Below are 14,953 nucleotides of genomic sequence, written 5' to 3'. Positions count from 1 at the left end.
ATTTACAGAACATAATGAGGATTATTTACTCCTCTCCTCTCTGTTTGGGGTCTAGATGACGTCTCCTTTCTCCTTCCTGGTGCTCTCCTTGTGAAAACATCAACTAGGTTAAAGAACCAAGACTGAACCCAAAGACAAACGTCCCTAAAAAACAAACCAACTGACTTAAAGAGTCTAAAACGTTCTGTTAAAGACCAGGAGTCCATTAACATCCTCCCTGCAGTATTTGTGTGCATGCTGTCAGGACTTCTGCTCCGTTAAATCAGTAGATCAGATGCATTCAGGGCTCAGCTGGACGTCAGTGCACGGCGTGCGTCCTTACTCAGCGCGGCCTTGCTCTTGGCCGGGGCGACCTTGCGGACGGGCAGGGTGTTGGAGTAGACCTCCCCTCCGTGCCGCTGGGTCTGAGGCGAGGCCTTGCCCTGGGCGATCTTGCCCTCCATCCACTGCTGGTAGTCTTCTCCTCCGTGGGCGCCGGCGGTGCCGTTCATCACCGGCATCCCTCCGTCCACGCCTCCCATCAGCCTCTGCAGAGACGAAGACGTGAGCAAACACTCGTTCTTTCTCTCTTTACATCAGCTGAAGTCGTTTCATAACATCCTGCGGCTCATTATTAATAATGAAGGAGGAGAGAGGATCTGGGTCACCAACGCTGATTAATGAAAATACTATATTTGAGAATGTTGCTATAAAGATAAACATATGGAAGAACTGGAGGACTTCAGAATACTTTCAAAGTATATATTTTTTTTAAAAACACACACACGGTGTGTAATTAGGATCTAAGGACAAACTCAAACTGTCTTTCATGTAAATCTTGAAAGTTTTTCCTCCCAGTAGCCAGGCCTGCAGGAGGGGGTGAGGGGGGTGAGGGGGAGAGGGGAGTGAGGGAGGGCTGGGGGTGTAAAGAACTGGAAGATGTAAGGAATTCAAGACTCTAATTACGCCACTTACGCTAATTAGCATGGTTTGCTAATGATTTCATCTGCACTCATCAGCTTTTTGAGGATGCAGCGGCCACAGCTGGGGTCAACACCCCCTGACATGTTCCCTGTTAAGGGTCTCATTAGAAACCATACACCTGTGTGTGTGTGTGAACTTTCTGGAAAGTGGGAAGGACGTTTCAGGGTGTAGACTTAGAGATAGAAAGGTTTAAACTTTAACGACTGTTTCTAAAACTATTCATTCATTCATTCATTTTCTGTAACTGCTTGTCCTGTGAAGGGTTGCAAGAGGGCTGGAGCTTATCACAGCTGTTATTGGGCGAGAGGCGGGGTACACCCTGGACAGGTGGGCGAACCTAACAAGCATGTCTTTGGACGGTGGGAGGAAGCTGGAGAACCTGGAGAGAACATGCAAACTCCACACAGAAAGGAACCAGTCGGCCCATGGATTAGGACCCACTGTCCCGCCCTCTAAAACTCTTCATCCATCAAATAAATGGCTATAAAGTGAAAACTTAGGTCCTGGGACAGTAGAGGAACTGACCTGCTGTCCCATCCCTCCACTGGCCCTGAGGGCGGCCAGCTCTGGAGGCACCGGCAGGGGTTTGGCTCCAGGCATGGTTTCAGCCATGGACATGCCGGGATGATGAGCACCAGGAGGCAGCGTGCCCACCGCGCCGCTCATCTGCTGGGCCAGGAACATGGCACGGTCCGGCAGCTTGTTGGGCTCGGCGCACGCCTGCTGCCACACCGGGAGCTTCTGGGCTAAAAGCTCCTTCCCCTGGAAAAGACAGACGAGGCTGGGGTTAGTGAAGGATACTCTGATGAACAGCTGGGCTCCACTGGACTCCCTCTCATAGCACACGACCTCACACAAATTATTAATCTTTGCACATTCAATAAATGGTTTTAATGATTTACACAGAGAAGGTATCTGCTATGATTCCCTTTAATTTCAGCAATGCAAAATGTGTGGAATGCAGCAAAGTTTCAGAGGCCATGGAGCCATTTTCCCAGTGGAACACATTTTTCTGAAGTGGAGAACTGATGACACGAGGAAAAGACGAGCGCAGGAAGAAGCCACGAGAGATGAGAAGACACATGAGAGGCGTGACGCAGCCGGAGATACGAATCCTCTGTGAATCCTCTCTCAGCTGATGCACTGAGGGCCGAGCTGCGTCTCCTACATAATTTCCACAGCAGGGGTACAGTTACGTAAAGATGCTTCTCATCTGCATTCATCGTCAGTGAATAAATGATGGCGTCCTGAATCCATGAATAAAGGAGAGAGGCAGCGAGGAGACTCTGTTTCTCTGCGGCAGGCTGGCGTGGAGGACAAACACAGCGCGGTGCCAAGGTTGTCTGGACCCTGCTGGGGCTGCGTGGGCCGGAGCGTCAGGTGTCAGGGCGTGGGTGGGATGATCAGATAAAACAACACATGCACAAACAACTAAGTTCAACGAAGAGAAAGTCATACTAACAAAGAGAGCAGCATGTTACTGGGAACGCATACATGTCCATCCTTAAAGAGAGACTCAGTCCAGTAGAGGAACAGAAGGACGGTGTAGGACAGTGAACATAATGACAGACATTATCAGACGTATATTTCTACGTGTGCTCAACAACGTCCTTCTCGGTGCATCTCGCTGCTCGGGGGGAAAACATGAGTCATTCTGACCCAGGTTAGCTTCTCAGACGGCGAAGGTAGAGCGTGGGCGCTCGACGCTTTTACCAGATGATAAAAATCAACTACAGAAGACTCTAGATGCTCTTCTTTCCTTTGCTCCGCTCACGGACTTGAGTTTTTGCCAATATGTGAACGAGTCCTCTCAGACAGTTCCCTCCATTCTCCATCCTTACACTAATAAATACGGTACCAGCAGAGTTTTTCTTTTCTTTCTTGATCTTCTGAACTGAAGAATCTGCTCTGATCATGGATCATGTCATCCTGATATTCACCCCAGCACCGTCTCTTAACGTGAAGAGGATGAAGTAATAACCAATAATCCCTGTAGTCCGGTTCTGTTCAGGTTTAACTTCTGCATAAAACCTTCATTCAGAGTTAGGGGTGCAACTTATCATAAATGAAGGTGATATTTTTCTCTTGGATCATTTTAGTCCTCAAAATGTCAGAAAGCTGTTTAAGAATCCGTCTATTGACTCCCACAGGCCTGGTTCTGATAGTTTTAACAGATCAAATCCCAAATCAATCCGTTCTGAGGTGAAGAGAAACGTTAAAAAGTCGACATATTTATCAGAAATTAAAGTTGTTTTTTTAATCTTTTCTTTCTGCTGTCGCGTCACCACATCCACAGTTTGTGTCCTGTCCTTCCTCCGTCTATCAATCACTCATTCAGACACTTTCACTCCCACACACAGTCAGTCTGAACCAAGTGTTCCTGCAGAAGTAGGTCATTCTCTCCCCCACCTCCTCCTCATCCTCCTCCTCCCCCACCTCCTCCTCATCCTCCTCCTCCTCCTCCTCACCCACATCCACATCCTTCCCTCTACCATTTCACATTTAGTGAAGCGTTCCCGTCCTGCGAGGGAACAGATTTAAATACAGATACTTGATCAGTTTGGGATCTAGTGACTTTGGAGGCCAGGTCAACACCTTGTGCTGTTCTTCATGTTTTTTTGAGTTGTTCCTAAAGCGTTTTTGCCACCTAGACCAGACCAGGCACCCCCACCCCATAGCAACGGGGTGGGGGTGCCTGGTCTGGTCTAGGTGGGTGCTACATGTCTAAGTAACATCCACACCAATGAATGCCAGGTCCAGAAGTTTCCCAGCAGAACATTGAACTGTCACAAGATGGTTTAAATGTTATTCACTTCTCCTGTTATGCCTGATCTGAGACTTTTCTTCATCTTATTTATGTGTTGTACCTTTATCTAGTGTTTGAGTGTTGATAGCGACTGAAATGTTTAAACGACGTTCTCAAATCGACCTTTAGACGACATGGTAGGTGAAGATGAAGCGGTTCCCTCTCACCTTGCCGTGGTAGGTGCTGCTGTTCTTGGCCACGGCACACTGACGGTCCACCAGGAAGCAGTACCTCCTCCTCTCCTCAGACAGAGCGTTCTTGTAGCCCTCGGCGATGTAGCTGTCCAGCTCGCCCTGCTTGTTGCTGATGGCCTCCACATACTGGGGAGAAACAACCAGAGATCGAGGTTGAAGAAACAAATCTGGACTTTAAAGGGCAGCTGAGATCTCATGTGAGAAACAATGCATTTAAAATGACATTTAAAACATCCAACAGCAACATCTCTCCACAATCATGAGCAGGAAAACAGTGCTTTTATGTGCCGCCTCAAGAATTAAACGGAAAATGTCACAGCACATCAGACCTGAACACCTCCTTCCTGCTGTCTGAGCATTCATCTGTTATGTGATGGTGGTGACTGGTCTTCACCCTCCTCTCCTCCTCCAATAATTCAGCCCATTGTTTGTATCAGGGTACAGGAGGAAGTGAGCTCCTCATCCTCACATACAGTACATGTAGAGAACTTTATCCACGGCGTCGCTTATATAACCGAGAGCATTTGAAGATTCCCACGGTGTCAGATCATGTGAAGTGCCAGACAGCTCTCAGCTCCTCTGGGAGGTGTTAATGACCGAGTCGGACAACCTACGCTCCGTCACAAGTGACTGACGGATCCAGCTAACACCAGATCGGCTGAAGGAAGTCTAGTGGCAAAAGACGAGTTAGAAGAGGACCTTAAGTTACCCAACACTGAGCTAGAATCACCATCACACGTAAAGCAACACCAGATGTGCTAATTAGACAACTAATTAAGCTAATTCATATCTGCCTCTGCTTCATAGGCATCTAGGAATAAATATCAAGTAAAAGGTTCATCTGTAACCCTCTAACTGGTTTCTGATCATTAAAAATTAAGATTTTAAATAGAGTTTTTAAATCAGCGACTCTAACGTCGTCTTAAAGACATTTCCCTCGTAGACATGTTTCTGAGTCAGTTCCCGTGCTGTAAAATCTACACAGACCTTGTCTTGATCACTTCTCGAGGACACAAAGTCCTCCTCCATACAGTAAGCATGCTAATTAGACCGTAACTATGGTGCTGTGGATGCCGAGAGATGTAATTAAAAGATCATCCATGGATATAAATATCACCCATCCTCTGTAATCTAATGCATACAGGAACCAGCCTCAACACAGCTGGGTTTGGGCTCCAGATGCAGTTTTTATTCTTACAGCAAAGAGATCTGCAAACATGAGTCCTCAGACCTGGTCTCCACCCGTACGGCTCTTTAAATGTTTCCTCTAAAAACCTGCTGCAGGGTCCATGAGGATGTGTTTGTGTCTCTCGTCTGTATTACACACTCGCTGTCCACAGCATCTTCTTCAGGCAGCACTGACGAGGAAGATGAGACAACGGCTGCTGACACGCAGCAATTAATCCTCCTCCTTTCACTCCTCTATGCAAACCCATCACAGTGAGACGAGTGAAAAACACAATAATTAATAGAAGACGGAGCTCAGACATGATCAGTGCTGCACTTCACTGTGATACTGGAAAAGGTTCAGTCACAGAAGATTAAAGTAGTTCAGGGATATTTAGACTAAATCTGGACGGGAGGAGCAGGAGGACAAGGATCTGGTCTCATGGTGCAGAGAGAACCACCTTCTGATCAATCCAGCTAAAACCAAGGAGATGGTAGTGGATTTGTGGAGGTCCAGGCTCCACCTGCAGCCTGGAACCATCAACAGGGAGTGTGTAGAGGTGGTTCAGACCTATAAGCACCTGGGTCTACATCTGGATCACATAGACTCAGTCAACAACAAAGGTCAGAGCCGTCTCTATTTCCTCAGGAGGCTAAGGTGGTTTAATATCTGCAGGAAGCTGCTGGACATGTTCTACCAGACTATCATTGCCAGTGTCCTCTTCTATGCTGTGGTGTCCTGGGGAGGCAGCACTAAGAAGGAGGACACCTCACCACTGGACAAGCTGATCCAGAAGGAGGACTCTGTGGTAGGGACAGAGCTGGAGTCCCTGACATCAGTGGTAGAAGGAAGGACCTTGAACAAACTCTGGTCCATCATGAACTATGTCCACCATCTGTCTATCTATTATGGTAGCTGCCATTAATCACAGCTCAATGTTTATATGAGAAGATATTAAGCATTAAATTGTTTCCTATAAACCTTTAAAAAGAAAAGAACAGATGAATATAGTCTGTGTTACTGGTGGGTTTCTCTCTGGGCCACATGGAGGAGCCACAGCGTCACACTTCTTTGAAATCTGCAGCTCAGCGCTGGACGCTCACACCTCTCTGGTAGGAGCATGAGATAAAAACTAAAAGTTAAAGGAAGTCATGTGTCTGAATATGGTCGTTTAGCAGGAAAGAACAGTCACCTTCATGTGGGCGCACAAGGGGCTGAACATGCATTAAAATCACCCACACTGAAATATTAAACGGCGACAAGCCACGGTGGCAGCAGAGGAGAATGAAGACCACGTATGAATCACACAAATGTTGGAGGTGGAGCGGCTCTCAGGTATCAGCAGGCCGAGGCCGCGGGGCTGCCGTCAATCGTGAGTCATGAGGAGAAGATTAATAGCTGGTTCAAGCCCGGAGCTCATTTCTAAACGCTGTTTATTTGTTTGCTGAATTCCTCTTGATTACATGAGCGCGCTGGAATGCCCTGCAGGCTCTGACAACGAAACTAAACACCGCACACTCTCATTACTCTACAAGCATAACTAGAAAGGAGAAGATGTCCAACCTGTCTGTCTCTGAGTGAACGCAAGCTATTCACACAATGTAGAATAATATGTAGAATATATTATAACGCTGTAGGCCAGTTGTTTCATCTCTGAAAACTGGATCTGTTTTTTGCAGCTTCCTCTTTTAAACACTGAGGATTTTATTCTTGCGCTAGTATTCACTTATTATCCTTGTACATTCACGTTTGTTTTATTTTATTTTTTCTTAGTCCAAGACATAAACTGTATATAAAGATAGACGGCAGAACAGCTCCTTTAAAGTGAAGCCAAAGCAAGTAGAGCTCCCCCTTGTGGCTGGCTGCAGTATATGTCATAAGCTCCACCCCCTCCATGTTAGTGGGCGGGACTTGGGCCAAACTAAAACACAAAAAATTCTGTTATTTTAGGCAGTTAATATAATATATGTTGATGAATGTTCAAGTGCCATTTTTTTGGATAAGTTTCATTTTAGTTATTTGACGCTATAGAAACAGGATGTGACATAATGGCGACTACCAGTCTCTGGCTCCAAACTCACAAGATGGCGCCGCCCGTATCCCCGGGAACATAGAGTCAGTTTGACCAATGAGAGATTATTTATGTTTTAAAACATTTTAAAAGCTAGAACCAGCTGGTCTTTAATAATTAATTGTTATATTACCTTACACAGAGAAGCTGTATCAGAAACCTGTTAGAGATCAAGTATGAGGAGTCTAGTAGACCATGGTTTAAAACAGATCCCTGGAGATTTCATCTACTGTACATTAAGTACATTAAAGTGCATTTATCCACCACCGTCCAGTTCCTTTCCCATGATTCATGTGGCTTCAGTACATCAAGCCTCTTAAGTACATGTTGTGATCGGTCTCAGAGCCGGAGCCCTAATTAGATTCCAACCGGCCTTTCAAGCTGCTGCCAATCAGCCACTCCTCATCTTAAAATGCTTTCTTTACACAAAATATAAATCTGACCAGAAGCTGCTCCTGGTTTCTGCTGACAGCGACACGATCAGCATTTAAGAATATGCTCGGAGGGAGAGAGAGAGAGCGTGTCCGGTATTTATGGACTCCTTTCACGGTGTAGATGGTCAGAGCTGTCGGTGCACAACACTCTGCTGAGTCTGAAACATTTCACGAGTGTGGTGGAAACAGGCAATTAAAAAAACAAACACATCATAATTATAAATGCTAAAAGATTTTTATGATGTGTTTGAGGTGAATTAAACCGTGTGTGGCGGTGGGACTATTGTGTTAATTTGCTTAAAAGGTCCCCGTCAGCTTTAAAACGTGGCCTGAAATGAAGCGGGACGTTTGGATACAGGATGCTCCCGTATGGGGCAGAGGTCTGGAGGGTAACTGCTGTGCATACATCCAGATCTAAGTCCAAATCTTTCCTTCATTTGAAGTCCTCAGTGTTGAATCTGGTGCAGAAAAACGCTTTAACGTCCTGAGACCCTGCGTCCACATATGTGGACATTTTCACTGGATTCATTCTGCAGCCAATCGCTGGACAAAAGTGGACAAGGCACAAAATCTCATAAAATTCTACGGTTGAAACTAATTTATTCATGCTTATATACTTTTCTAGTTTGATATGAAATGCAGATTTAACAGATTCTATCAATAGAAACAAGCTACAACGTCAATTAGCAAGTACTCGTTTGAGGACATTGGGTCTTCATTGTTTGTAATTCTGTCTTTGCACAGCACAACATGTTCAGACATGAAAATGAACAGTTTTATATTTAAACACTGAAAAACAGTGTTTGTTTAATCCCAGTGTCCACATATGAGGACATCGTTCTTTCTAAAAACTGCTTCCTGTTCAAAGATGATGCTTAGTTTTTATATACATCTTAGGTCCTACTAACTCTAACCCTGACTGCCCAGACATTTGAAGCCTCCTGAGTGAGTTTAAATAAGAACAAGGAGATCATTAATCACTATGAGTTCACTTCCTGTTTTCAACTAATCCAACCAAACCTCATCGTGGTCTTCCTCTCTATCAACCAGCCGTAATACTACTCTGCACTCACGCGCTGGAAACTGTAATTAAATGTTAAGATCAGCCATAAAGCCGCCTCGTGTGGAGAAACGTCTCATTAAAAAGCGTCTACGGTGCTGCTCGGTGTCTCTGGTGGAACTAGAGGACAGGCTGACGGAGCTCTGTGTCTTATACCGCAAGATGAGAAGACAGAAAATAAAATTGCTTCTTCCACCTCCAACCCTCGTAATCCTCGTGTCACTTCTCAGCTCTCGCCATCACTTCACCGTTCTCAGTTCAAGCAGCGCTAACGTGACTCAGTGGAGGCTGCAGCTAATGTGCTGTCTTTGTTCTGTGAAATTTTACAAGTTGATATAATAAAAAATAAAAAAACAGACAAAGGCAGCAAGTCGTCATATTTGAGAAGACGGAAAGAAGCAGAAAATGTTGATTTAAGTTTGACAAATGACAAAAAGTACAGGCCTGGGTGGGTTAAATGTGTTTTAGAGGAAAAATCTAAATAATCATGAGCAGATAATTATTCTTATTTCATATTCCAGGTGCAAAGTGACCCTTGGATTCATTATTTGACCTGTTGGGGGGTCGGGAACCACTGATTTGGATGCACATATCTAGCTAACAGCTTCAGTCACAACACCTAACGCCGGCATCGACGGGAACAAGAACGTTCTGCAGCAGAAACGATGATACTTTCCAGCATCTATACGCTGCAGCGACAGATTTAAATTCATCTCAGTGTAAACAGTTCCGGCCCCCGTGGACTCTCGATATTAACATCAGTCATGAGCTGGAGAAGCGAGTCGCAATTATTTTCTTCCTCCTGCTGCTAAAGCTGAGCCGTGGCATCGTTTCATTAAAAGCTGGACGGTGGAGGGACGCATGAAGTGAAGAGAGGAGCAAACAGCCTCGTTACGTCAAATCAAAGTGAGCAGGGAGGACGCTCGGTGAGTTAAACACTCCGCTGAAGACACTCCACCAGGCAGAGCTGTTCTTTGACTGGTGTCACCCGTTCCTGCCAAGATCTAATTCCCATGAGGACCCACGTGATGCACAGCAGGACTCTTGGACACCTTCTCTCTCTCTCTGTACATCCTGTACAAACTCTGCTCAGCCCTGGAGAAGATGTGCACCTGAAATTAGTTCTGATAGGAAATCAAAAAGGAAGGAGTATGAGGGTTGAGTCTGGATCAGATTTTCAGATATCCTTCTGACCAACAAACACACAAGTAATCACCTTCTTGTTGGAGATAATAAAGTCTAATTAACCACATTTAGGATTATGGTTCTCATGCTCAGTTCCTCCTGAGAGATGACGAAGTAGTCAGGGTGAAAGGAGAGGCCTCTCAGCTGAGTCTCCTCAACACCCTTTAAATCCCTGAGGACCTGCAGGACATCGGGTCCTCACACTGCTGTGACTCCTTGCATCGATTATTGGAATGACCAGTCTGCCCCCCCCCCCCCCCCCCCCCCCCCCTTCACGCCCCACCAGCTACCCCACCGCAACAACACTAACAATTACACAATAATTACTCCCCCATGCTGCTCCTGCAGAGCGGAGTGGGCCGGCGGCTTCAGCCTCTGGAAGTGCTTCACAATTAGCCCTTAACCCCTGACACCGTGTTTCCTCTGCTCCGTAATGATGAGGTCAAACCTCAGAGTGTCTGCTGCAGAGCCAGATCAGATCCAGCGTCCCTCTTCTACGGCTGTTATTCATTTTAATGTGCGCTGGAAAGGACCAACCCCAGAACGGATCAGCTAAGACCTGAATCTCAAAAACACTTTTCTGTTCTCCTTAATTTAACTTCAACAGATAATCACATCTAATGCTTGAATAATAGATTTTTTTCCTGATAAGATTTGTCGACTAAAATACAAAAGTTTGGTTTTTGGATCATGAGTGTCTTAAAAAATATTTAGTAGAAAGATAAGAATTAAAAAATATATATATTTTACTTGACTTTAACAATAAGGAAAGAAAATCCCATCGATCACAGCTCCTTGTCAAACATCCATCACCAACATGACAGAGTAATTAGTTTTAGAGCAGAACATGTTCTATACTTGTGGGACGTCCCAGTGCAGCTGCAGGTGAGTTTTTTTCTTTTTTTTGCCGCGTACAACATTATGTATTTGAGGCTGTCAGGAGACGGAGCTCTGTTCTGTTGTGAGTTTAATTATTTGTGTCACGTTTGACGTCCTCAGTGCTGACGAGGCAGAAATATAACAAGAGCTCAGAAAGGCTACGATCATAGAGTCACTGAGATAATTATCCTGGAGCCACGTACAGAAACCTGCAGAAGGTGAGAACCAGCGTGATGTACGACCAGTAGACAGATGTGGACATGATGAATATTTAATTCATTCGTTCATTCATTTACTTTAACTGCTTGTCCTCTGGACGGTCGCGGGCAGGCTGGAGCCTATCCCAGTTGAGTTGAGTCCTATCTGTGGGACTGTTTATAATGAGGGGACACGTGGAGCCTTGTAATTCTTCTGGGACAAAGTCTCAGGTCCAGATCGTTCAGTTCCCCAAAAGCTGATTAATTACTTGAGCTCAGCATATTTTTGGTTTATTCATTGTCTAGTAAAGTCTTAAGGGCAGTAAGTATCACAGCAACTAACATATGAGTTACTGTGTCTTCAGTCTGTCTCTGTGTCCATGTCTCTGTGTCCATGTCTCTGTGTCCATGTCTCTGTGTCCAGGTGAAGATCAGTCTGGGACGTCTTAAGATAAGTCTTAAACAGGAGATCACAAACTTAACCCCTTCATGCCTAGTGTCGCGAATTTGCGACGCACTGTTTTCACTCAGACTGCAGTCGAAATAACACATGTAATGCTCCAATGTTGGTTTGTGCACATTCAAAAAATTCCTAGGAACCTTTTGCAAACACTAGTTTCTCGTAGGACCGGCAGGAGTGGTAAGCAAAAAGACAAATAATTCATTTCTTTGTATAATTGAAAAATCTGTTCAGGCGTTAAGGGGTTAAAGTGACACAGAAGGTTTTCCTTCCAGATTTGTGATTATAGTTCTTTGTTTTAACATAACGAGACCATTCATTCATTCATTCATTCATTCATTCCATGAGAGCATGCTTGGAAGAACCTGGAAGGGAGTGAACCAGTGACTCCACCAACTGGTCCTGAAGCTGCTCCCAAAAAGTTCTGATATTGAGATATGAACCGACACTTCCCGTGTCCGTACCCTCTCCACAACATAATAATTAGCAGGTGAAAACCAGGAATCCTGACTGAAACAAATGACAGGACCACCCCAAGGTGTCACTGGGGCAAGAGGCGTGATCCACCCTGGAGAGAACCCACGCAGACACAGGGAGAACATGCAAACTCCACACAGAAAGGAACCAGTCGACTATGATGGATTAGAACCCAGAACCTTCTGGCTGTGAGGCATCAGTGCTAACCACCACACCACTGAATATTTAGCTGCAGCATTAACATATGTACGTCTGCGTTCAGACCGACACCTCCCCCATCCATCCTGACAACATAAAGGCTTACATCCCATCATCACTGAGCCGTGCTGAACGATGCAGTGTCGCGGCAGCTAACGGCTAACGGCAGCGTCTCCTGTGCAGGTTGTGTAAGTAGCCCACCCCCCTCCTACCCCCCTCCCACCACCGCCATGTGTCACCTCAGCCACCTACAGACGGGACACAGAGCCTCCAGTGTCTGATCACTCCTCCGCTCAATCAGTCACCGGAACAAGAGAGAAAAACGCCTCCCTCTCCCCGTTCACCTGCCGCACGCATAAACAAACATTACGCAACAGCCACAGTCATTTAGTTTAACTAATTCACTGTCAGAGTCAAAGGAGCACTTTAGCGCGGTTACAGAGGAAGCTCACATATCCCATAATGCTTTTCATTTTGTTTGTGAATCAGAGAGGAATATTTATCAGTGACAGATGAAGCTGCAGGCGCTGAAGTCGTCTCCTGTGTTTAATTCATCTGAAAACTAATATGTTTGACAGCGTCAGAGCTCTAACCTCCACCGTCTCCGTCCTCTCGCACATCCTATCCCATCAGCAGCAGTCAGGGATTACGAGATGATTCTGACTTTGAGGAAATACAAACGAGATGAATTAGAAGAGAAGTGGTTGTGGAGGCTGACTGGATCAGCCTCCACAACCACTTCTCTTCTAATTCATCTCGTTTGCATGTGAATAACTGGCAGGTTGTCTGCAGCGTCATCCAGCCTGAAGCCAAGAGGATCAGATTTTCCTGGCACAGGTAGGAAGCAGGACCATCTCTCACCATCATCATCATCATACTTTCACAAACACGGACTGACCTGCATCTCCTTGTCTCCGTACTTGGACGGGTGCTTGCTGCCCTGGCTCTTCCTGCGTAGCTTCTTCAGCTCGGCCTGGCACTTCTCCAGACTCTCCCCTTTGCTCTTGTGCTCCATCTGGTACTTCTTCAGGGCGGCCTGAGGGGGGCAGCACACGGTCAGCACGGGTGGGGGGTAACAGCAGGGGCTCGCATGTGTCCACAGATCATCCACAGATGATATCCTACCCTGACACTAACATGATGAGCGGCCGGCTTCAGCTTCCCCGCCTGGATGAGGACGGTGCTCTGGGATTATTAGTTCTCTGTTTATCCCTCTATACCTGCAGCTGTTACTTATCTGGGGGCTGATTCCACCAGAACATTTAATTTGATGACTAAACAGCCTCAAATCTGGAAGCACCCACACATCATTTAATAATTTCCAACTCAGTGCAGCCTAACAAATTTAATTTAACCCTTAAATTGTGTTTTCTAATTCTAGTATCCCCCCCAAATCCTCAACTGTCCTCCCACAAACAAACAGGGGGGCGGTGCCCGTCCCAGCAGACATAGCCCCCCACCCCCATGTCTGTGTGTTGCACGTGCATGGACTATGCACATGCAACAGGTTAAAGAAAAGTGCAAATCACATTTAAAGCATGAGGCCATTAACGGATCTGCAGACTCCAGCGATCGGAACATTCGTCCAGGAGCCTGCAGATATCCGTCCAGAGTTACTCAACGTTTTGGGACTGGTTCCAAACCCCTCGTCACCATAAAGGAGCGGCGTCTATCCTCACTTTCACAGGATGCCCCGTGAGTTGTGAGTCAAGTCATTTATGTAACTTGCTGCAGTGCATCGGATGAAAGCTGCTGGAAAATTAAAAGCAGAGCGCTGCATTTTGTCCCGAAGCCAAAGATTTTTACGAGCGCGCTGGTTTGTGCCGTATTCTGTAACTACACCCCCCCAGGGGGGCACCACTGAAGTGGAGCAGAGATAACGGTGGAGTTTTATTCAGGCTCAGAGTGGATCAGGTCCCCAGCTACAGAATAAATCTCAATACGAAGCCATGTGAGCTCCTTAAGCAGCAGCTCATGAATACGTTGAGCTGGAATCGTTAGTTATGATGAACATCATCATATCTGATGTGTTATGTTCTCCTGACATGCAGGGACACAAATCTCAATCTAAACAACTGTTTTATCATTTTACTTTTTAAACTAGAGGCAGAAGAATTCCACGTGTAAAAGGGGATTATGGGTAACACCTGCTCACTCTGCTGCTAAATGTTACCAGTTAGTTTCTAAATGCACCTGTGATGAGCAGCAGCAGCAGCTTGAGTTAAAGTCGAGACAGAGAATGTTTAATAAACCTACAACAAGGAGTTAAAGAGGCCCCAGGTCTGAGTGGAGCTGCTGGGTTCACTGATAACTCTCTGGGTTTGTCACCGTGACCTTTCACCGTGCTCTGTGAGACACGCCCTAGCTCAGTGACGGGGGGGGGGGGGGGGGGGCTCACATTCAGGTAGCGTGCGTCCAGCTCCACCTTCTTCTCCAGCTCCGTCAGCAGCTCGTTGTGGAAGGACTTCAGCTGAGAGACACACACACAAAAAAATAACTCAACAAGCTGTGCAACACACTGACAACAGACTAAACCTCAACAACAACAACCACAGCTGATTACGCTCAGAGAGGAATGAAAGACTTGCTCCGATGCTGCGGTGAAGAACAACACAGAGGGACATATTTGTGTTTCCCTCGGAAACGTCACACCCTGAGGGTTAAAGAAGGATGTCTGGCATGTAGAGAGCACGCCACGGCAACGTGTTGTATGAACAGTATGTACGCTGTGTGTGTGTGTTTGTGTGTGTGTGTGTGTGTGTGTGTGTGTGTGTGCAGAGAGAACAAAGTTGAACCACTAAGAACAGATAGTTCGCTGCATTTCTTTCTGTTACATCCACATCGTTTATTCCTCTCACTGA

General features: G+C 45.9%; 1 protein-coding gene across 5 annotated transcripts in view; it reads right to left on the bottom strand.

The window, feature by feature from the left end:
* baiap2b (BAR/IMD domain containing adaptor protein 2b) overlaps positions 1–14,953 on the bottom strand; it is a 64,429-nt gene that overhangs the window by 10,903 nt on the left and 38,573 nt on the right. For all 5 annotated transcript variants that reach the window (XR_014699621.1, XM_084567392.1, XM_084567394.1 and 2 more), the window contains exons 5-9: positions 14,491–14,562; positions 12,991–13,128; positions 3,937–4,089; positions 1,489–1,725; positions 323–527 (exon numbers count right to left, since the gene is read on the bottom strand). Coding sequence is in view for 4 of the 5 variants with exons in the window: in XM_084567392.1 (XP_084423518.1) it covers positions 323–527; positions 1,489–1,725; positions 3,937–4,089; positions 12,991–13,128; positions 14,491–14,562 (805 nt within the window). In the remaining variant the exon portion in view is untranslated. The remainder of the gene's footprint in view (positions 1–322; positions 528–1,488; positions 1,726–3,936; positions 4,090–12,990; positions 13,129–14,490; positions 14,563–14,953) is intronic.

Source organism: Chelon labrosus (genome assembly GCF_963514085.1).
Source record: "Chelon labrosus genome assembly, chromosome: 19".
Taxonomy (NCBI): domain Eukaryota; kingdom Metazoa; phylum Chordata; class Actinopteri; order Mugiliformes; family Mugilidae; genus Chelon; species Chelon labrosus.
The sequence above is the reverse complement of the archived record's forward strand: the minus strand, read 5'-3'. Positions and strand labels throughout refer to the sequence as shown.